This window comes from Aristolochia californica, unplaced genomic scaffold (genome assembly GCF_029961685.1).
Source record: "Aristolochia californica isolate CCGP_79_NKW_82.1479 unplaced genomic scaffold, dmAriCali1.0.hap1 SCAF_7, whole genome shotgun sequence".
In the NCBI taxonomy this organism is placed as follows: domain Eukaryota; kingdom Viridiplantae; phylum Streptophyta; class Magnoliopsida; order Piperales; family Aristolochiaceae; genus Aristolochia; species Aristolochia californica.
Genome location: NW_027182268.1, coordinates 31514560 through 31537283, shown reverse-complemented (window position 1 = coordinate 31537283; position 22724 = coordinate 31514560). Strand labels below are relative to the sequence as shown.

At 38.1% G+C, this 22724-nt stretch overlaps 1 protein-coding gene across 7 annotated transcripts; it reads right to left on the bottom strand.

Moving 5' to 3' along the window:
* Window positions 1-1640: 1640 nt before the first annotated feature.
* On the bottom strand, window positions 1641-21959 carry LOC137936465 (uncharacterized). 7 transcript variants are annotated; one of them, XM_068781164.1, is made up of 9 exons: window positions 21868-21959; window positions 20899-20980; window positions 20676-20809; window positions 20436-20579; window positions 7509-8322; window positions 6921-7377; window positions 3610-3822; window positions 2717-2794; window positions 1641-2350 (listed from the first exon to the last, which is right to left on the bottom strand). In XM_068781164.1, exons 5-8 carry the CDS (start codon window positions 7553-7555, stop codon window positions 2738-2740), a joined length of 774 nt encoding a protein of 257 aa, XP_068637265.1. In that variant the 5' UTR covers window positions 7556-8322; window positions 20436-20579; window positions 20676-20809; window positions 20899-20980; window positions 21868-21959; the 3' UTR covers window positions 1641-2350; window positions 2717-2737. The 7 variants fall into 7 exon arrangements, 5 of the variants coding, with proteins under 5 accessions (XP_068637265.1, XP_068637264.1, XP_068637267.1 ...); XM_068781163.1 differs by having other exon boundaries at window positions 20441-20579; XM_068781166.1 differs by having other exon boundaries at window positions 20441-20579; window positions 20680-20809.
* Window positions 21960-22724: the final 765 nt, after the last annotated feature.

The window sequence follows — 22724 nt, the reverse complement described above, 5'->3', positions numbered from 1 at the left end:
TTTCCTGCAACACCCAATCCAGAGCAGAAATAATTCCAGCTTTCAGAGCACAATACGGAGAAAGCTCTCTCCCTCTCTCTTTCTCTCTCTTTCTCTCTGTGTGTGCTTTGGATTACAATTGGATTACAATAATATAACAAGACAGAGAAACGCAGCAGGTTCTCTGTGGAAGAATAGAGAGGATCTGATAAAAAGGAATCCAAAATAAGGAGATTTTGCTGTTGGGCTTTTACTTTGCATTATCACGGGGGCACATCTTATCTTCTCTCTCAGGTCACTGCAGTGGAGAAAATAAAGAAGAAGAAGAATGAAGAAAAAATGGGTACCTCCACCTTCCTTTCACTCTTTTTCTTTCATTGGGAATTGCAGAGTCAGAGATAAAAAAGATAAAATATTATACAATAAAGAAAGAAAAGAACGGTATACAAAAGTAGGAAAACAAAAGCTGGTGTCCCACCTTCCATGATCACCCTCTTTCATTCCTTCTATTTTTTTACATGAAAAGGTTTGACATTTCTTTACTGATTCCTACTCTTGGAAATACAAATCCCCATCATTTACTTCCCTTTTCTTCTTTACTTTCTCCAGAATTCACCTGAGATTTAGCAATTCTTTACTTTCAAATGGATGCATGTCATCCCCTCTCTCTTTCTGCTTCTAGAGTTCACCTGAGCTGTAGTAATTTTGTACTTTCAATTGACAATATACAGACATACATATTCATTTCTGCCTTTGCATTTGTCATATTCTATTCGACTCTGACAAAAACTCTCTCTCTGTTTCTAAAGTTCCTCCTTTACATCTGGCCATATTCCCTTTCACTCTGAGCAGAGAGAGAGAGAGAGAGAGAGAGAGTCTTGATTCACTGTGTCATCCATGAATTTCATGAGAAAAAAAGGGCTCGCTTGGCTGCTGCTCAAAAACAGAAAAAATCTTAGCCAAATAAAAGCCCTTCAGATAGCATCTCTAAAAAGTCTGCTTTCACAAAGTACATCAGCAGTTCTTTGCCTTGTTCTTTATTGATATCTTCCTCGTTACTTAGATTACCTTCTCTCTCTTCGTCTCTCTCGTCACCATTGGATACAGTATCCCTTTACAAGTTGGGGAGAAGGTGTTAGAAGATGCCGTAAATAAAGAAATGTTAGGGAAATGGGTGCTCCCTAATTCTTTACAGACGAAATAATGTTTGGGAGACGGTTCTGAGAACTGTTGTTTGCTTAAACTTTTGGGATAAATTCTTTTTTTTTAAGTATTCATTCTTGTATTAATTTAATCCTGAAGGAGGCAGACTGGAGCATGATCAGGCTTGGTTCAAAAAGAAACAAAATGGCAACCCATATTTGTGAGTAAACGTTTTTTTGTTTCTGTTTTAATGGAGAAGCTATTTTGAGAAATCTTCAACCATAACCTTTTCATTAGCTTGAACTGGGGGTGAAACCTGCTAAGTCATACATGGTCACAAGAAAAATAATATAATTTTGCTACGTCCAAGGAGACACAAATCCTGATTAAAAAATGAATATGAAATTGGATTCTCTGGATGAGGGATCCAAGTTTTTTGTGTCCACCCATGAAAGTGGACAAAATCTACTTCGAATCAAAGAGCCAAGAATACAAGGCATGTCAATAGAACTTCTCATTTGATTTGACAAAGTGAAAATTTTTAATCTTCACAAATAAAAGATACAGGTACCCTTAAAAAAACGAAAGGGACCACTTCATTGTCCCAAATGAATCGTTGGATCAACTGCTTTGAGGGTTTTCCAGTTGGAAATATCTTTAGCATTCGCAGCTTCATGTATAAACCCTGATAAAACATTTGGACCCAACAAATAAAAACACTACTTACTTGTAGTCTACCCAATGTAACGGTCAAAGTCAAAATTGACTTTTACAACCATTGAAACGCTCAGGCTTTGGTCCCCAGCCACAGCTCACAATTGAGAAGCGTCAAGCTGATCGCAACAGCACATTCATAGACGTAATGTAAGCAATACTCGTCCAGTTATGACTTCGTAAGGGACCACTTCTGTCAGTAAACTCCCTGGAATTTCAAATTCAACAAGCAAGATGCCGTAACGAAGGGACCACCCCAATGTGAAATGGATGAAACCCATCATGGCAGTCTCCTGTTAAGGTTTTGACAAGCTGACAAAATCGTGGGCTCCCATTACCAAACAAAGTAAACTACGAATGGTCGCTTTCCAAACGGATAGAGGTTAGAGAAAATGAAAGCTGCTGCTGTGCTCCATGGGCAACCTCCAGGGAACAAGCCCACTGGTCATCTAACAGGAATTCAATCCCTTGGACCTTTGTAAATGGACTTGACAGTAATAAGAGGATCATCTTCCTGCATCCAGAAAACTAAGCTTAAAATTCATTCTTCACTGAAAGAAACTATGGAACAAAAATCTTTACCCATATACCATTTATTAAATAGATAGTAAATGGTAATTTTAAACTTTAATATGCAAGTTTTAAAAAAAAACCTCTTTTAAAATAACTTGATTATATCCTTAATTAATTTTTTCAATCTTTTATAATAGTTTTTTGTAGTTATTAATAACTTTTTCATGATTTTATGTATAATGTTTTAATTTTTTTATTGACTAATTCATTTATCCACATATAATTATGAAAATAAATAATGAAAGTCCCTTTAACTGTTCTAAATAAACAGGTAAAGATATAAATCTTGGATAATCAAAACCTATACCTGTCTCTACGCATCCCTAACCTAAACCATAAAGCTCCCTCCTGACTGTATATAAATCACTAGAGATATTCCATCTACCTGCTGAGAGAGCAAATTGTTATACACGCAATAACATTATTAAGAGTCTAATTAATTGTTTTTCTTTAATTTATTTTATTTCAGTTAAAGAATTAATAGGCCACAGGGGCATTTTTGTAATATTTTATCTTGAACCTTGTAAAGGTGAACCCTATTTAACGGGTAAGAGTAATGAGAAAAGACAAGCATTGATTTAGAGTAAACAAGGGTTTTGAGTTCTCCTCAACGAGCTCAAGGGTGTGCATTCTCCTCAAATAACCTAGGGTTTTCAAGCAACCCTTCGGCTTGATTTTCGTCTTTCCCCTTCTTCCTCCCTACGAATCCATGTGTCAAATCCAAGACCATAACACAAATTTATTTGGAGATTGGGGTTCATAGAGTTGACACAAATGTTCCTCCCACTACCTGAAATCAAAACCTAAATTGAAGCTAATTGTCCAAGAGATTACTTCTGTCAATTACAGGTTTTTTTTTTTTTTGCCCGAAAAGGAGTAAAACAGTAGTGGATACCTATTTACAGAGCTCAGACTAGAGATTCCCTAAGTTAATAACAGTTCATTTGACACAAATATATAACATTATGTTGCAGAATTCATAGTTAGAACAGAACATTTCCACAATTAATGGACAACATTATGATTAATCTCAAAACAAATTAATCAAGACATGATAAATCAGACCGCTACAAGATAAAGGAACAAACTGGCATCAGGAATGTAAAGCTTCTCAAAAGGAAAAAATACAAGAAATGACACGTCATTGCATCCCTTATAAATACTAAACAATAAAGGCGCCTAAAACAATGCATTACTCACCTTAATATTGTAACTGCTAATTTTGGATCTATTTCTTCCTCGGGGCTTTTCCTTAGCATCCCTAGACTGGGCGCTGTCCAACAGATCATCTATGCTGAGATCAAGAATGCCTTGATACATTTTTTTCCACTTCTCTGTCATTTGCATAGATCTTTTACAATCCAGCCATAATCTTTCCAACTCCATATCTGCCGCAGCAGCAGAACCTTGGTGCTGAAAAACATGTCGATATCCAAGATTTCAGCTTTCTTGCCAACTATAACAAACTCTTTTTTTTTTTTTTTTTGTCAATTTCATACAAGAGCATCCTCCTTCACAGATTGATAATACATCCACCACATGCAAGACAATTTACACACAACAAATGATATTTGATAGTAATGTACTCCATAAAAAATCTAGAAAGACAGTGACCAGCAATAACATGGAGCTGGACACACGAATTCTCATGCAAAATCATACAAAAAGATAAGGTGCTCAGCAGATAATTAACTTCTGTGATACACAGGTTGGAAGCTCAAGATTTTCCTTTTTTCAGAGAACAGTGACAATAAGGATTCGTTAAGAGGGCTCGAAATATAGCAAAAGACGCATCAGACATAGGATGGACAAATGCAAAAAAATGTGATAGAGACAAAAATTACAAGAAATTTGAGTCACTTGAATATTAGTCACCGTGACCAAACTTTCCCATAATGCACAGAAAGTTCACAAGGAAGATGATATCTTCAAGTTGAGTGATGTCTACAACATCTTTGCAAGAGTCCTTGCAAGGAAGTGCATGGAAATCGTAGAATAAACATTTCCTCGTCATCTACAAATAGCACAGGCTAATTCTGCACGTAAAACTCATGCCTAGGTGGTCCATGTGGTTGCATAAAGAAAGAAAAGGGGAACCATTTCAAAAAAAAAAAAAAAAAAGGGTAAGCAAATGAAAAAATCAAATCATATTTTCTTTTTGTGTATACTAAATACATCTTGCCAACAGTGGTTTCTTTGTGTATATTGAATACATCTTGCCAATCCAGTGACGTATCTAAAGTAGATTTTAATAGATCCTTGATCCTAATGAAGAACAGAACCAATGAAATTCACTTTTCGATATAAAGTATTTGGAACTAATTACCACATCAAAATAGCCTTTCCTTTTTCCCTTTTTAAGCTTTTGAAAGATACAGGGCAAGAAGTTTCATTAACATGCAACCACTCAAATACTCTGACAGACAAGACTTTCCTCTTTTACCTGTCCATCAGTAATCATCAGTGGCCTCCCTCTTGAACAGTAGAATTTCAACGTAAACCCTTTGATCTCTTTTTGAAAATCAGCAAAGGATGAAATTTATTCATAAAGAAAATTATACAAGAGGAAAACAACCATAAAAAGAGAAAAAAAAAAAGCACACAAAAATACAAGCCTACAAGAAAGGGAAAAAAAGAAAAGAAGACCAAAAGTACAGCAATAATAAAAGACACAAAACAAAATCAAGATAAATTAAAGGGGATGAAGTCCCCAACAACAATGTTTTCTTGGGAGACCCTGTCCATGGCAAAGAATTAGCCATTTGACTAGCCTCACAAGGGATATGAGTTTGCAACACAAAGATGCCAACTGTGAATCCAAAATCTCATCAAAGAATAAGGGTAGGTATGGACAGGGTTAAACAGGGATCCGACATGACCCAACCTGACTTTAGCATGGATGAGATTACCTCCTGATGCTGTAGGGCAGGGATGGGGTAAGGGGGAAAACCTCATGCAGGTTTTGGCAGGGCCAGGTTTTCTTATTCCCACCTTGAACATAACTGACAAGGTCTAATTACATAGCTACCCTTCATATTTTACAAATGATACATGCTTAACAAAAAAAAGACAATTTTAATTGTTTTTATTGTTTTTATTGTTATAGATCCATCTAATTGATATATTAGCGTTGTTACAAGTTGTTAGGTTTTACATAATTTTAGATTTTTATATATCTTTTCATTTTTATTTTTTATAAACTCATGTGAAAGTTGGTAAGCACCATGGCTAAAGTATGGAATGGGATTGGTCCAGGATGTGGGGGTCAGGTAGGGAGTAGGGGGAACATGACGAGGATGGAGTTGTATTTCCTACCCAATTTCAGGTTTTTGCAAGGATGGGTTTCAAGGACAGGTTCACAAGATAGAGTCGTGTATTCAAAAACCTACCGTAAACCCAACCCATAAAAACCAACCCTCATCAAAGAAGTTACAAGGACACCAAGGGAGAACAGCTAGTATCCCAGTTGGTGACCACCATGGAAGTGCCCTCAACATTCAGTGATCTACAAATAGATCCTCTAAATAACTTCAAAATCATCTAAACACCTTTAAGACCTAGAAAGAGAGTCCACAACTCAGCCACTCGTCCAAAAGGGGCAAAGTATCCAAGTGTGCTCCTCCCAACACTACCTTCTGTCATCCAGCTCTACCAGAAAGGCTCCAGATTAACCTGGGGAAGTCCTGACAAAATTAAGCTTAAGGCAGCCATCAGGAAGGGCAGAAAGACCCTTCTCATTGCTACCAAGCTTTCTTTGCAGTACAGCAGTTGGCATCTTTTTTTCTTGAAGAAAGTAAAAATAAGTGACTAAACAAATAAAAAAGTTTAATCTCAAAGATTTCAGTGAACATAAGATTCCTACTTGTAGGATCAGTAGGAGATGAACATTGTGAAGAGTTATGAACATAGCAAACATAACATGACATAAACATCAAGGATAGTATTCATATCACTACAATAAAATGCATTTGAAATCTATTCAAACCTAAACTACCTGAAGCTCTTTAATTTAACTGATCATCACAGAAAAATAGAGGTAACGACCATCCAAAGATAAATGAGATGGGGTGAGAAGAACCTTAACATACGAAGGATTCCATCCTCTGAGTCAACATATTTATTCAGTGGTGATGCTAAAGATAATGATGATAGTTTTCAAGGTACAGAAGCTGTGACACTTTGTGAAAACTGCACATTTAAATGTGTTGAAAAATAAGAAAAGGGATAGTTTGGTCATTTTACCTTGTCGTTATTTAATTTTTTTATTTTTTTTTATAAAGATGTAATCCATTAAAATCAAAAAATTACAAAGAGATAGGGAGCAGATCCATAACAACAAGATGTTGAAGAGATGCTCCCTGTTTGGCAGCACATTTGCTGCCAAATTTGCAAATCTCGGAGTGTGAGACCAAATACAAGAAAATAGTAAGGTAATCTCTAAAATATCCAGGAAAATTTCCCAATGCCTCCATGGCATGAAATGAAGTGCCACGGCCCCATCCAATGACTACCTTGGAATCCCCTTCAATGTGAATTGGGCCACTACATTTGTCTTTGAAAATCCGGAGCCTGTTGAGAAGACCATGAAGCTCTGCAGACGTTGAGTCGGAGATGCCTAATGGACCCGCATAAGAAAACCACTGATTGCCAAATGAGTCTGAAATCCCACCTCCGAAACCTGCGATCCCCGGATAGCCGAGAGAAGAGCCATCAAAATTCAATTTTAAGTATCCAACCTCTGGGGGCGCCCACTCTTTCATAACTTGAATCTTGGTCCCCAAATGCATCCTTGCTAGATTGCTCCAGCTTTCACGAATAGAAGTGCCCTTGAAAGAACAAAAAGGTTTTTTTGTCAAGAGCCAGGTGGATATTTGGCCCATCACTTTATCCGCTACATTTTTCTCAGATTCAAATTTAGCCTCGAACCGCCTCCTATTCCGTTCATTCCAAATCCCCCATGGCACAAAACTGACACAAACCGATAACATCATTTTACCGAGCCCAGGAAGGGGATAACCATAGATTGACTTGCTAAAACTGAACAAATCTACAGAGATACATATTTGCAAATCGAAATTGCAAAAGATAGAGGACCAAACCTTCCAAGAATACGGGCATAATAACAAGGTATGGCTGGCGGATTCATCTTCAATATTGCAAAGAGGACATAGCAAGTCTATTGAGGGGTGACCCCTTCTTCGAAGCACATCCGCTGTAAGGATCTTATTTTGGCAAGCACTCCACATGAAGAATTTTACCTTTGGAGGGCAACACAGACGCCACACAAAGTAAATATCAAGCTCACTATGCATTGAGTCCCAACCATTAATGTGTCTGTATGCAGATGCAACTGAGAATTTGCCGCTTTTGTCAGGCCACCATATGAGCTTGTCTGCATTAGAAGGCCTCATCCTGACATGGTTCAAAGAATCCAGTAAACGGCTTGCTTCCATTGCTTCTACATCAGAAAGACCCCTTCTGGGATGGAGACTCAAAACACCTCCCTCGAAAGCATCTGCCACTGTTATCTCCCTTTGAGTGGAGATAAGAAATAGACTGCTAAAAGAGTTTCTCAATGGTTCCTGTCCTGTCCACCAATCGTTATTTAAATTTCTTGATGTAATCTTGTTTTACATGTCAAATTATGTCTATGTACCAAATTTCATGTAAAAGGGACACGTAGAATAGGAGATATAGAGAATTAGAGTTTTTATTTAAAATAGGGGCAACGTTGTAAATTGTACTCGACCCTAATCTATAAATAGAAGTTGGGGGGCATGCAAGTCCCCCATCTCAGTTTCTTTCTCAATTTACTCTGCTCCACTTTCTCTCCCTCTCATTCTTTCTCTTCGACCTTCTTAATTTTTTCAGAACGGATAGGCTATCTAACAATAATAACATTATTGATAGGACCTGCGAAGATAAAACAGTACAATATAAGGAACATGTAACAAATAAAAGACTACATGATGAAGATAATGCAAGGACAAGTATTTTAACAGAAAACATGTTTTTTAATTGAAATGAAAAGACACATAAGGAGCAACAAAAACTTTATAAAATGTTCAGACAATTCAATAAATATAGGTAAAGCTTATAGAAACAGGGTCAAGAGTAACATTCACAACTTTTGCATATTTGAATATTCGAACAACATTATTTGATTTTGTGTCCCAAACTCGAACGATGCCATCCTCAGATCCAGAAACTAAGGAAATTCCACTATTGCTAAATGCCAAGCATGTAACTGCTTTACTGTTTAGCATGAGATATCAGGGAAATATTAGATGTATAAAATAGAAAATCTCAAACATTTACTAAATAGCAAACATGTCTTACTGTTGAATGATATTGTTAAAAGACATTCACACGTGTAGGGTAGCATGACAAGTAAATAAAGAAAACATTCATAGAGGTAGCATATAATTGGAATTATGCAAGTTGGTATATGTCCTCTTATGTCTTTTTCCTTTTGAAACATGTAGCCCTAAGGCATTGTAGTCATTATAAACACCCTCTCACAACTATAAATACAACCTCGAGGCATGGAGTAGAGCATTCAAGCATTTTCCTCTTTAACTCAAATTCATCCATACACCTCTCTTTTTTCCTCTTCTTTCTCTCCCTAGGTTTCTTCTCTCCTCTCTCCCAAGAGCTAAAGTTCCTCTCTTCTCTTTTTCCCTTGAGATCTCGTGTTTATGTGTTGGCCTTAGAAATCAACATAGTATCAAAGCAGGTTTAGATCTTCTTCTTTTTTTTAAATATGGTGTATAAACTATTAAAAAGAGAGAGTAAAGTACAAACAAACCTAGCTAGGCGGGCCTTCCTCTACAACAAGGTGTTGGAGCGAAATACCCAACTTAGCCTGAATGGCTGCCAAATGATTGGCAGAACGAGAAATCTGCTTCCAATTACAATTTAAAGAAGAAATTAAATTACAAATATCTGAATACATATCCCAATGACGCCATGGAGGTCGGATAGACTTTGCACACCAATCAATGACCATTTCTTAGTCCCCTTTGATGCAGAGGAGGCTCGTGAGCCGACTTGTAAAGATTTGAATCATGTTAAGCAGTCCAGAGAGTTCTGTTGTGGTAGAGTTAGAGACTCCAAGTGGCACAGCGAAGGAGAAGAGGAGACAGCCGTTTGCATCGTGGATAACTCCTCCATAGCCTAGAGTGTTCCCATCAAAGTTTAGCTTGTAGTGACCCGTTGGTGGAAGGGCCCAAATAGCCATAATCAGGGGGCAAGAAGGCTGAGACAACCCAGCAACCAGCTACCAGTTTCCTCTGAGATTGGAGCTGCTGAAACTTCTGAACTCTTTTTGGGTCAATAGCCAAGTTGTTACTTGGCCCGTATTGTTATCAATTAATATTTCAGAAGGGGAAGATTTAAAATTGAATTTTCTCCTGTTTATTTCCTTCTATAATCCCCTTAGGATATGCCCTATGAAACATTAGAGAAGCATCTTTACAAGCTTTGGGAGACTAGCACTGGTGATTGAGAGGATAGTGGATGACAGATTTTGTGAGGCGCAATACTGAAACCCAATTGTATTTAAGAGGGTGGTCCAGATAGTATGGGCATAATGGCAAGATAAAAGTATATGATAGGCAGTTTCTAGAGCATTTTGGCAAAAAGGACAAGAAGGATCATGGACAGAGGTTCCACGCCGAATTAAAGAATCTAAGGTGAGGATTTTATTTCTACAAGCGTTCTACATAAAAAATTCTGCATGTGGCGGGACAAGTAGGGTCCAGGCGGAGGTTGTAGGGTGATTGGACTGATTTGAAATGGGGTTACTGAGGAAGTTGTAAGCTGATGCAATTGAGAACGTACCTTTTGTACAAGGGGTCCAGATCAATGTATCAGGGTTAATCTAGGGATTAGCCGTAGAGATGCTCGAGAGGAGATTAGAGGCCAAATGGTTTCAGAATCTGAGAGAGCTCTTCAGAGGTTCAAATTCCAGCCCCCGGTTTCAGACCACAAATCTGAGATAGAAGCATCAACAGTTCTTTGCTGGGGTTGAGATAGACTCATAGCTGTTGTTGAGGCTGGATCGTCCAATCCACCAATCGGACAAACAAGGGATAGTAAGCAATGTCTTCTCCCCTCAGTCAACCAACCCAGATGTTTGTTGGCTTTGGCAGCTACTAAAGCTCTCCAAATTAGATCAGGGAAGAGATTGAATTTCTAGATCCATTTTAGGAGGAGAGCAGAATTCGTAGTGGTTGTATCACGGATACCAAGTCCGCCAAGGTGTTTAGGTTTGCGTACCTCTTCCCATTCCGCTAAGTGATATTTTTTCTCACCATTTGGCCCTCCCCACAGAAATCTTCTTTTGATGAGATCGATTTTGTCTCTAATTGAGGCAAGGCACCGGAACATTGATAGAAAGTATCCAGGGATTCCATGAAGGCATGATTTTATGAGTACCAATATACCTACTTTAGAGAGAAATTTTCCTCTCCAGGAAGCCAAGCGACCCTCCAGTCGCTCAATAACAGGATGCCACGAGCATTTGGAGAGTAATCCAGGGGTCAAAGGAAGGCCCAAATAAGTGCAGTGAGTCTTCTCAGTTTTACATCCAAGGTAGCTAGCCATGGAGTTCAATAGGTTGGGTTCAATGTTAAAACAAGTGATCGGTGATTTTGTCCAGTTGACTTTTTTGCCAGAGGAGATTTCACATAGATTGAGCAAGGCTTTGATGTGAGAAATTTAGTTCATAGTGCCTTCACAGAAGAAAATAGTATCATCTGCATATTGTAGTAGGGCAATGTCCTTTCCAGGATATGAGGATATGGGGTTGAGCCATCCCGAACTTTTGGCTAGGCAAACCATGGCCGACAAATGCTTAGCAATAAGGGTGAAGATGAAAGGTGATAGCGGGTCTCCTTGCTTGATTCCCCTAATTCCATTAAAGTACCCACAAGGCTTTCCGTTAACAAGAACAAAATAAGATGCAGAAGAAATGCAATTTCTCATCCAGAATCTCCATCAGGTGCCGAAACCCATTTGGCCAAAAGGTGGTTAATCAGTTTCCAATTGACACGGTCAAAGGCTTTTTCGAAGTCAAGTTTAAAAACAATTCTTGGCTGACTTGATTTTTTTAAGGAATCAAGCAGTACGTGAGGAGCCATAGCTGAGTCCAGAATATTGCGGCCTCTAATAAAAGCATTTTGACATGGGTTAATTACATGGGGGAGGGTGGATCTAAGGCAATTGGAGAGAATTCAGCCTAAAATTTTTGGTGGTAAGACTGATAGGTCTGAAATCTTGTGAGAAGGCTGAGTTGGCTTTTTTGGGAGTAGAGCAATGAAAGAAGCCCCGATGGATTTGTAGGTGATGCCAACTTGATGAAAGTTGTTAACAAAAGCATGGACTGGGAGCTCAGTCCTTAGGCAGGTCAAGAGCAGCCACATCTATTTACTCAAGAGAGAAACGACGCTCAAGTAATTCAGCTTCTATGGCAGAGATACGCTTAAACTCAAGCTGATGAACAATAGGCCAGTTGAAAGATTTCTTTGTATAAAGATCTGAAAAAAAAAAAAAAAAAAAAAAAACATCACAAGAACGTTAGATATGGAGAGGCTATCCATGATCTCCTCGTCTCCATTGAGAAGAGGAGATACGATTAGCTCCCCTACGAGCTGAGGCAACGGCATAGAAGAATTTTGTATTCCCATCCCCGTCGATCAGCCAATAGAATCTGGCCTGCTGTTTCCAGTGAGTGGTTTCATTTTTTAGAAGATTTGAAAGATCAAGACTTAATTGATTTCGAAGGAAATGTTCAGGGGACAAGAGAGAGCTCTGTTCTTCGAGGAGATCAAGCTCAGAAATGCGGCACCGGAGAGAATCCTTCCCAGAGGCAGCAGTAGGAGGGAGACTTTGAGCCCAAGAGTGAATCTTGAACTTCGGTGCTTTGAGCTTGAGAGGAATGGATCATCCTAGCTTTGGATGGTGGTTAAGATCTTTTTTTTTTTTTTTTTTGATAAAGATGTATTTATATATAAACAATAAAATTTACAAAGGAAGAGGGAGCAACTCCCTCACAACCAGAGATTGCAGGGATGCTCCCTGTTTGGCTAGCACATCTGCAGCCGAATTTGTAGATCTCGGAATGTGAGACTAAATACAAGTGTGGAGTGAGGTAAAAACTAAAATTTCCCGAAAGATATCCCAATAGTGCCATGAAGGATGGGAAGCACGTTCACACCATCCAATGACCGCCTTTGAGATGGTGGTTAAGATCTTGCCACCAGGCAATAAGTTGGGGAGCAAAGGAGTCATCAAGAAGCCAAAGAGTTTTCAAAACAGAATGGCGAATGTCCCCAAGCTAGGGGGTGAGTGTTAATTCGGATTGGCCAATGGTCGGAGCCAACTTTATTGAGGACTTGACCCGAAGTATTGGAAAAGAGATGAAGCCAATCATTGTTCGCCAGAAATCTGTCTAGCTTGGAGAGGATAGTGGGGTTTTGTCCGTGGGACCAAGTGATTTTTTTTCCGGATAGGGGGATTTCCGAAAGTTCAAGATTGCCAATGAGATCCGAAAAGGTTCTCATTGTGGAAGAAATTTTATTGGGGGGGGGGGGGGGGGGGGGGGGGGGGGGGGGGTGGCTTTTTTTGGAGCGAAGGGTGGCATTGAAGTCCCAGGCAAGCAGCCAGGGCAAATCGCATGATCGGACTAAAAGGAATAGTTCATCCCAGAACGCAGCTCTGTCACTGTGATGTGTTGAACAATATATGCCTGCAAGGGCCCAATGAGTTCCCAAGAGGGCAAATTTTGTGGTGATGACTTCGGCTGAATTTGGGTTCCAAATAACGAGAATGCCACTGGAGTGGCCAACCGCATCCACTGTTGCCCATTCAGGGTCCGAGTTATACCAAAGACTTCGAGCAATAGACATATCAAAAGTTTGTAGCTTAGTTTCAGTCAGAATTACAATGTATGGTTTACAATAAAAAATAGTTGCCTTGATGACATTGTGCTTGGAGCGCAAGCTGATTCCCTTGATGTTCCTAGAGAGAAGTATCATGGCGGGGGGAGGTAGAGAATATCCTCCTTTGAGTAGCAGAAAAGATCATGGTAGTATCTAGAGAAGTCCCATGTGACTCCAACATTTTCTCCATCTCATGTGGAGGGTATTTGTCCGCATGGGCCAGGAGGTGTTGTTTGAGATTTTCGGCATGTTCTCTGCGAGAGATCACATGGAACCTATCTAGCCATTGAGGTCTAGGAGGGGAGTGGAGTGGAGTGGGTGGTTCAGAGCGGTGCAGGATTGTACCAGGGCAGGTCTTTTTCCTTGTTTTTCTTCTTTCTTCTAGAGTATGTGAATGTAAAAGAGTTGGAGGGAGGTTGTTTGGACGGTCTGCAAAAGTAGGTGAAGGAAAAAGGAGTAATGGAGGACTTGTTGGAGAACTCTTCATCAAAGGCCACCAACAGGCTGTTCGATTTTGGTTTCATTGATGCCAAAAGGGTTGGACAAAGGATGGTAGGGTATGGAGTATGGTAGGAAGATAGTTGGTTGTTTGGGGGGGTATTGTGAGGGGGGGTAGTTGAGAAATCTCGGGAACTAGCAAATAGGTTATCATTATGGGATTCACAGTTCGAGGCGAAAGATGGAGGTCTGGGAAGATGCTAGGTGTCAGTATTGTTGAGATTGTCTAGGGAGTTGGTGTACTGTGGGCTAGATGTGGCAGAGGGGTTGAATAGACATAGGGGTTTTCAGATGATCTCGAGTTTGGAAGCATTTTCAGGGAGAGGGGGGGGGGGGGCAGGTGATTATTTAAAGAGAAGGGTTTGGAAGATTTAGATCGAAAGGAATGGGCTGGAATTTGGTAAGGATTCTAGGGGAATGGACATGGTGTACTTGAGGGGAAAGGTTTCAATCAGCGCAGAAGTTTCGCCAACCGAGGGAGTTGTCAAAAAACAGAGGGGGCTTACGATCCCTCGGGATCAGGTTGCTAACAGGGACGGGGGAGGCGAGGGGATAATCGAGGGATTTTTGGAACTGGGTAATAAAAAGGACGGAGAGGTATGCGATTGGTTTTCCTGTAGTGGTGTCAGTGAGAGGACGGGTGGGGGATGGCGCAGTGATCTGTGGGTGAGGATGGGGGTAGGTGATCTGATATGCAATATCTTGCATCAATGTAGTTTACAAGTTTTGTGTTTTTGTTACTTGGTTGTATATCTTCCGCATAGTTAACTCATAAAAATTGTGATCACCCCAACAAAAGTTATACTTGGTGAAGTTTATTAAGTTCTTCCGTTATAGTCTCCCCTAGTTTTTCAAAAAAAAAAATCATTTTGGAAGTATAAATGTTGCATAATCGCCTTTTTCCGATTAACGATGTTTTCCTTTATTAAATTCTTCCGTTATAGTCTCCCCTAGTTTTCCAAAAAAAAAAAAATCATTTTGGAAGTATGAATGTTGCATAATTGCCTTTTTTCGATTAAAGATGCTTTCCTCAAGTATTTCTTCAATTTATTATCTTGTGTTTTTATCACTTCAGAGCAATGCCTAGACCCACTACCTAAAAAGTATAAGAATGTGCCCAACATCCAGTTTGAGTCAAATCTTTTATTCTTCACCTAATAGGTGATTTGTGTTTGAGCTACCTTTAAAAAGTGAGTAGTTTTTTTTTAAGCCCTAAAGTTGGGCTAGTTTTCTGCCTTTAAAATTGAGCGGAGTATGTTTTAGACTATGACCATTTTGACTAGTGTATGGAGCTTTGTTGTACGGCTAGAAGTGATTTTCTTCTCCCATATTGTGTTTTGTCCAAATTGGGTCTCTATATCCTTTTTATCCCCAAGTTGAGGGGGAGAAGTAGAAGAACAAGAACAAGAAAGAGGTATTTTGTGGTAATTTTTATGTGCACAAAATATTCAAGAAAATGAGTACAAAAGATGAAATTTTTGCGTCTATGAAGAATTGTTTGTGGAAAGGAAAACTGAAGACCAAGAATCCTTTTCATTACAAAATGAAGTTATAAACTCCACCTTGAGGGGGAGTGTTGAAGAGAAGATATAGAAAACTCTTACATGACTCTCACAATAAAAAGTCTCACAGAGCCAGAATTAATATGGTGGAGTCTCATAGAAGAGGCCTCACAGAAGAGTCTCAATTTAAAGGTGTTTTAATTAAGTTATTTCTATTTATGTTGAGTTGTTTAATTATGTTAAGACTTATCTTTAAATGTTAGACTTTGGGTGTAATTGGGACAAACGTACTTTAATTGTAATTGGACTCTATTACTTTCCTCTATTATAAATAGGGGCTCATGTACTCAGATTACAATAGTCAATGAAGTTTTTCTCTTTTCTAGAAATACAACACTTTTCAAGCATAAGTGATGTTGGTTGGCCCATGTATCAGATGTATTTGACAATTTATCGTTTTGGAAGGAGCATGGAATTCCCAACATTCAAGATTGAAATCATGGTAAAGTTTGGCCCATCATGGGTACTGGAATTTCATAATTTTTTGACGTTGGAATGAAATTTATGGGTCAACTATTAGTCAATGTTTTATCTTTGATATAATGATTTATCCAGGTCTATCTTTATGTTTCTTTCTGGCTCTTCATCCACCATAAATTTTCCATATAGTTTGCCATCTCATACTTTGAAGTTGACTCTCCTTTATTTTATAAAGATTAAACTCTTTATTTTTTTCTAGAACTCCATTATTTTTTTGTTCAACCGGTAATATTCATCTATTACTTGAACTTTGTTTTGAGAAAGTGTCTCAAGTTTTGGGAGTTGAGTGTATCAATCCATTTTATTTGAGTTCCTTTTGAGTTAGTCTCTTTATTTTATATGAGTGACTTTACTGTGTCTTGATAGTGACTTGTTTGCTGCCCTTAAGTATGGGTAAGTTTTTCATACTTGAAAGGTGTTTAGGAGGCAGCAAGTGGCACCCACCTATTCAAGTTATTTTTCTTCAAAGACCTAGTGTTGATTTCAATTTTTTTTGTCACTCATCCTTCTTTTTACCCATTTTTGGGTTCTACACTCTAGGTAGGGTGTTTTGAGAACTCATTTTCTTCACTTATTTCCAGTATGTCTTCAAGATAGTTTATTATTTGGCAGGGAGATGCATGTCTTGCTCTTCTTCAGTCCCAAGTTGGGTCTCTATGTGACTTGCCCCAGCTTGAGAGGCAGAAGTAAAGGAATATGGTGACGTTGACCGAAGATTATTATGAGTCTAAAGGTGTTGTTATTGACTAAAAATATTAATGCTCCAATGGGCGAAATGGAAGATGGAAGTGTTTTGCTGCCATAGTACAAGGTCAATACCCGAAGACCATAAAAGCCACAATTTTTAAGCTATTGAAGCCACATGAAGACCAAATTTATATTGTCTTTTTTACGCTTATGAGGACTATGAGACAAATTTTGTAACAAGATGAAGCTATATGGTCCATCTTGAGGGGGAGAGTTGGAAGATATATTTAAGTTTTACTTATTTGCCTAGAAACTATTTTCCTTTAAAAACCAAATTCCTAGGGGTTACGGCCTATAGGGATATGGAGGTAATTTTGATAATTGATATTATAAATAGGGGAGAGGGGTTAGAAAACCCTAATCTCTCCCACTCCTCTTCTTGCAAACTCCAACAATTCTGAGCACGCAAGACTCGCAAATTTTTATATAGTACAGGCTAAGGGAGCATATGTAATGTTCAACCTAGAGGGGTTAAAAAACCCTAATCTCTCCCATTCTTCTCTTCCTACAAACTCTAACAATTCCGAACAGCTCGAGACTTAACAAATTTTTACATAGTACAGGATAAGGGGCATATGCATTGCTCAACGTAGAAGGGTTAGAAAATCCTAATCCGTACAGGATAAGGGGCATATGCATTGCTCAACGTAGAAGGGTTAGAAAATCCTAATCCCTCCCATTCTTCTCTTCTTGCAAACTCCGACAATTCCAAGCATCTTCAGACTCACAAATTTTTACATATTACATGTTAAGGGAACATATGCATTGCTCAGCCTAAAGGAGTAACAAAAACCTTATCTCCCCCTCTCTTCTCTTCCTGCAAACTCTAACAATTCCGAGCACCTCAAGACTCACAATGTTTTATAGATGAAGGAAACAAATGCAATGCACAACCTAGATTGGCTCCACATTCTTGGGACAGTCCATTGGAATTTTACTTAACCTTTCTTTGAGTTTCACAAAGAGGGGCAATCAATCTATTGGCAAATTGTAGGGCTACAAGAAGGGGGCACTAAGCAGGCATTGAATCTCTTGTAGTACCTGGGTTAAAAGACACTTATCAGCATTTGGAGGGATTTGATCACCATTCGGTCAAGAAAATTTCAAATTTATGACATATGTCTGTGTATAACTCTTGGCAACCAACCTAGCCTTATACCTAAGGATCCATCAGCATGGTGTTTAATAGTAAACACCCATCAGCAACCAACTATATCAACTTCCTAAGGAGGAACACAAAATGTCCATGTATCTCTAGATATAAGAGCATCCACTTCCTCTTGCATAGCAGCCTTCCAAGAGGGAATAGTTTAGGCTTCAATATTGAGTCCAAGGATTGGATATAGATGAAATAGAAAAAGCAAAGTTTCTAAATGAAGGAAAGAGAAAATCAAAACTGACATAGTTAGAAATGGGGTGATGAGTACAAGACCTTACTCCCTTTCGGATGGCAATGGATGAGTCAAGAGCTGATGGATCTAAGTTTGGATCTGATGCTTAAGAGGGATGAGAGCAACCTGGCTGATAAGGAGCTGGAACCCGAGCATCTTCAAGTAATATGCCATCCCTTTTGGTACTGGATTGAGGAAGAATCGACTGGTCATTAGTGGAGTCTATTACCAAAGACTGAGAGGAGAAATAAGGTATGTACTCAAAGAAAGTTACATTGGCAGAAATATAAGTCCATTGTGTATGAGGATCAAGGCACTTATAACCTTTTTGCAAGCGAGGATACACTTTATAGAACGGGGAGAGAGCTTATCTTCATTAAGAGAATGATCATGGACAAAATATACGCACCCAAATACTTTGGGAGGAAGAACAAATAATGATCTAGACGGATAAAAGACCTGAATAGAAATTTTGCAAATAGGAACAAATAACTTTGTGTTTCATGAAAGAACAAAGTATGTTAAGGTCAAGTATCATTTCATTCATGACATTGTGATGAGAAGTGCATTGATCACTGGGGCTCTTTTATATATATGCTCCAGTTTGAGGGGGGACTATTGAATTGTAAGAAAAAAGATATTTGGGTCGTTTTACAATTATCAGATTGTCCTTCTAGTGTAGCCATAAGTTGATCTTTGTCTGGGTGTTATATGATTCATTTTTTGTTTTATTCTGAGACATAATGAGGGAGTTATAACGTTTTTAGTGTACAAAGACATTTTATATACTGATTTATTTTCACTTAATTGAGTATTTAATAGAAGAGAGACCAATTTCTGACCTCTCAACGAGTGCTGGAAATTGCCGTACTCTTCTCTCTCACTTTCTTCTATATCTTTCTTCTTAATTTCTCACTTCTACAGTTACATATAGAGAAGATGCCATCAGAAGACCTACCACTCCAACCATTCGCCTAAGCGCAAGAATGTTTAGCAGATTGCTTGACGCCTAGTCTTGATCAAAGAAACCAGCTTTCCCATAACCGTAATACATATACATAAACTAAAATATAAACTTTCCGAAAGTTGAAATGTATACAATATATTTAAACTTGAAAATGACAAGACTACCCTCCATCAGAGCCCTTATGAAAACTAACTCAAAAGATTATTCCACCACCCTTACAGGAAACAGAAAATGTTATCACAATATCTACCAGTAGACTGAGATTATTCCACCTCTAACATGAACAGAAAATTTTATCAGTATCTATGAGTAGAGTAATCATTCTAATCATATGAGTGAAACGACTCCTTCATACTTGATCTTGTTGGAATATATGATGCAATTAGGGTGGCACTGATGTAATCACTGTGAAGGGTTGCACAGATGCAGAATCATTAACTCTAAATGCAGGTTTGAAAATTCTAACAGAAAACATTCACCAAAACAGCCCTGCCCCTGCGCTCCATGTCATCCCCACCCCCCAAGATGTACCTTTCAACAGCTCAGCTAGTGCAGAATGACCTTGGAGACTAAGATGCTATATTTAGGAGATTTCCACATGAATTAGATGGAAATTCATATAAATGAAGATTTAGTTCAGTGTAAAGCATGGTTTAACTGTGTACAGCAGGAACATGACTTTCAAGAGAACTAACCGTGGTTCACTGAATAAAAACATGTCAAGATATGCATAATTCCTCTATTGCATGAAGTTCGTAAGATTAAAAAGAAACTTTTTTGAAATATGAATAATTCTTAAAGCAAGCAACTTATCAAATAAGCTTGCAAAACGCAACCATCTCCAACTATCATAAGAGTTACAAATTAGGCGAAGTGTACAAATATGCATCTATTTGAACCTTAGAATGGAGAATATCTTTTTTTTTTTTTTAAATGATGCTGAATTTTATTAAGACAAAAGCTCAAACGAGCAGATTACAAAGGGAGGAAGCCTTCCCAAACAATGAGAGATTGTTGGGAGGTTCCAAATTTTGCCAATTTATCAGTCAAAGAATGGAGAACCTTAGAATGGAGAATATCTTGATTACTTCATCACAAGACAAAATTTACAAACCTTTCCCTATTTGAGCCAACTAATATAAATTTTCTCAGTCTGATTCATTCTTCTCCATCTTAAAAGCCGATTAACATGTTAAGAAGGAGATTCCAGGCCAGGGAGAACTATTTACCCCAGAACAAGAGCTCCCAATTTTTATTTTTATTTTTAAATGGAGAAACAAAAGATATTTATTTGACAAGCAAAAGGAAATAATTATAATATAAATGTGAAGCAATTGAAGATAAAAATAGTCATTTGAAATCACTGAAATAACACTTTCTGCCCAGTCAGAATAAACATTTTGACTTGAAAAAAAAAGAGAAAAAATATATACCAAACCTTACATGATCCTCAGAAGAAGAGATGATAATAGCATTGCACCCTCCGCGCCCACAAACTACATCAGTAACTTTTAGAGTATGTTCCATAAAGCTATTTTCATATGGTTGGCTTGACAAAGTGTCTCCCATAATGTCAAACAACCTGCCCAGAAAAAACAAAGAGAGAACAATTAATATAGCAAACAGGGTGATCATTAAAAAGGAAAAAACAACACAGAAGAAAGGAATCAAAGACTACCTACAAAGGGACCAGACTCTGACACATCCATCCTCTGCTCCAGAGATTAGGGGTTACTCGTCATCAGAAAGTGCCAAGCAAGTAACAGAGTGGTCGTGTGCATGCCACTGCTAAAGTAACTGGCCACTTGCCACCTGTTTCATAAAAAGCCCATTTAGCTTTTACCCCTGAGGTTAATCCTCTAATTGAAAAGATTCAATATAAACCAACTGAGAGACACCACCATCCACAATGTATGTCCCATCAGAATTACATGCAAGAGGATTGATTGGTTCAACAGGGAAACTCTTCGCCTCAGGTTGAGTCTGCAAAAGTAAAAGGCAAATGTTAGCACTGGTGCACCCAAAGTTGAGATCACGTTTCATTGTTATGAACCCACTCACCCAGTTCCTTCAAACATGGGGATGCAGATTAGCTCTAATTGCTTTTCATAGGCAAAGCCAGATGAAACAGTCTTTGCACGATGTGTTTAAATGGCATGTTTCCTTGTGGCATTAAGACTTAGACATCTTTCTAAAATTAAGTGCATTAAGGCAATAAGATTTAACCTTCAATGAGAAGCATAGTAGGGAAACTGGAGAAGTTTGAAAAGCCAGCAAAAATTTATAGCACAGGCATCATGAAGTAGAGTTTTAATGTTTTATAAGGACCAACAATACTCCTAATTTTTTTCTCCTGCCTACATTGCAGTCTAATCAGAACCATGCCCGGAATATATGTCCACTTTATCTAAAAACTTTGATATTCACCATAACCTATTTACGTATTTGTACAACCTAGACTGTGTTCATAACGAGGGTTGCTTCAGGTAGGTTTACAACCAATGCAGAACCATTGCCACATCAGATATCATGAACGACAGGAACTGCATTCATTCACCAGAGCTTAGCGCAGCCGGAAAAAGGCTTAGAAGAAGAATAAGATACTTCTTCGGTTCTTCGACAGGAACCAGAGCTAAAAACCTAGTATTTTCGTTCTTCACGAGGAATCAGGAATCAGAGATAAAAACCTAGTATTTTCGTTCATCGCCAGGAACCAGAGCTAAAAAATTAATAACGCCGATCAAAACAATAAGGAGGAAGACCTATTAAGCATCAGAGTCATAAGAACTCTTCCATAATAGAACTCATGTTTTCCCAATTTCCAAAAATGAATCTATCCAGAGAAAAAAGTAAGATGAAGAGAAAGTGACCTTGTTCCACGACCAGTAGAGAACGCTGCCAGACGAAGAAGAAGAAGAAGAAGAAGCTGCGAGCATGCAACGAGGAGGGGAGCCGCAACCGCGATAACACGGCTGCTTTGCTCCAGAGTGAAGCTTCCAAGTTCAATTTGTACGGACGAGGAAATGTTTTTAGGCCCGGTTCCACGGCAATCCGATGGGTAAGATTCGAACCTTTTGCGACTATGGGGTTGGCAAGGGTCGGGTTGGATTCTGGTTTTAAAACCCGATCTTCAACCGGGTTCGAGACTCATTTTTGAAAACCAGAATTACAACCTCAAAGCTTGGAAACCCAAAAATTACATATTATCATTGACAACAGGATCCATTTTGCAAGTTTACTAAGTTTTGGTTATTTTTTACATTTCCTCTACTTTCACATGAATCCATTGATATATTTCCATTTTTTTCCCAATAAAATACACAAAATAAATGCATAGGACATTATTTTAAAAAGAAAATTAAGTTTATTGTAATTCACCATTTAGTTTTAGATTTATGTTTTATTCATTCTTTCATCATGTATTAGCAATCAAATAAGTGTATAATTGATATTATCTATAGATATCTTGTGGAATGGCTTATATTAACTACAAATAAAATATTACAAACTTTAATTATTTCTTATAAACATCATTCTCAAGAAAAAGAAGGCCGATAATTGGATCTACCATTTTTTTATTATTTTTTCGTTTGTTTTTTCATGAATCAAGTATATGTATTCTCCTATTTTTGCTTTTAAATATTGAAGGTTTTGGTGATGAATAACTTTGCATTACAAATCAAATTAAAAATATTGTATTAGATATTTGTGGAGATAATTAGTTAAG

Bases quoted from the DNA above. Each gene is read 5' to 3' on its own strand.
- LOC137936465 (XM_068781164.1), bottom strand. From the start codon at position 7,555: ATGAATCCGCCAGCCATACCTTGTTATTATGCCCGTATTCTTGGAAG. The intron at 7,378-7,508 runs GTTTGGTCCTCT...GGTTTGTGTCAG, and splicing joins TATGCCCGTATTCTTGGAAG to TTTTGTGCCATGGGGGATTT. The intron at 3,823-6,920 runs GTAGTCATTGGA...CATGTTTTTCAG, and splicing joins ACATTGAAGGGGATTCCAAG to CACCAAGGTTCTGCTGCTGC.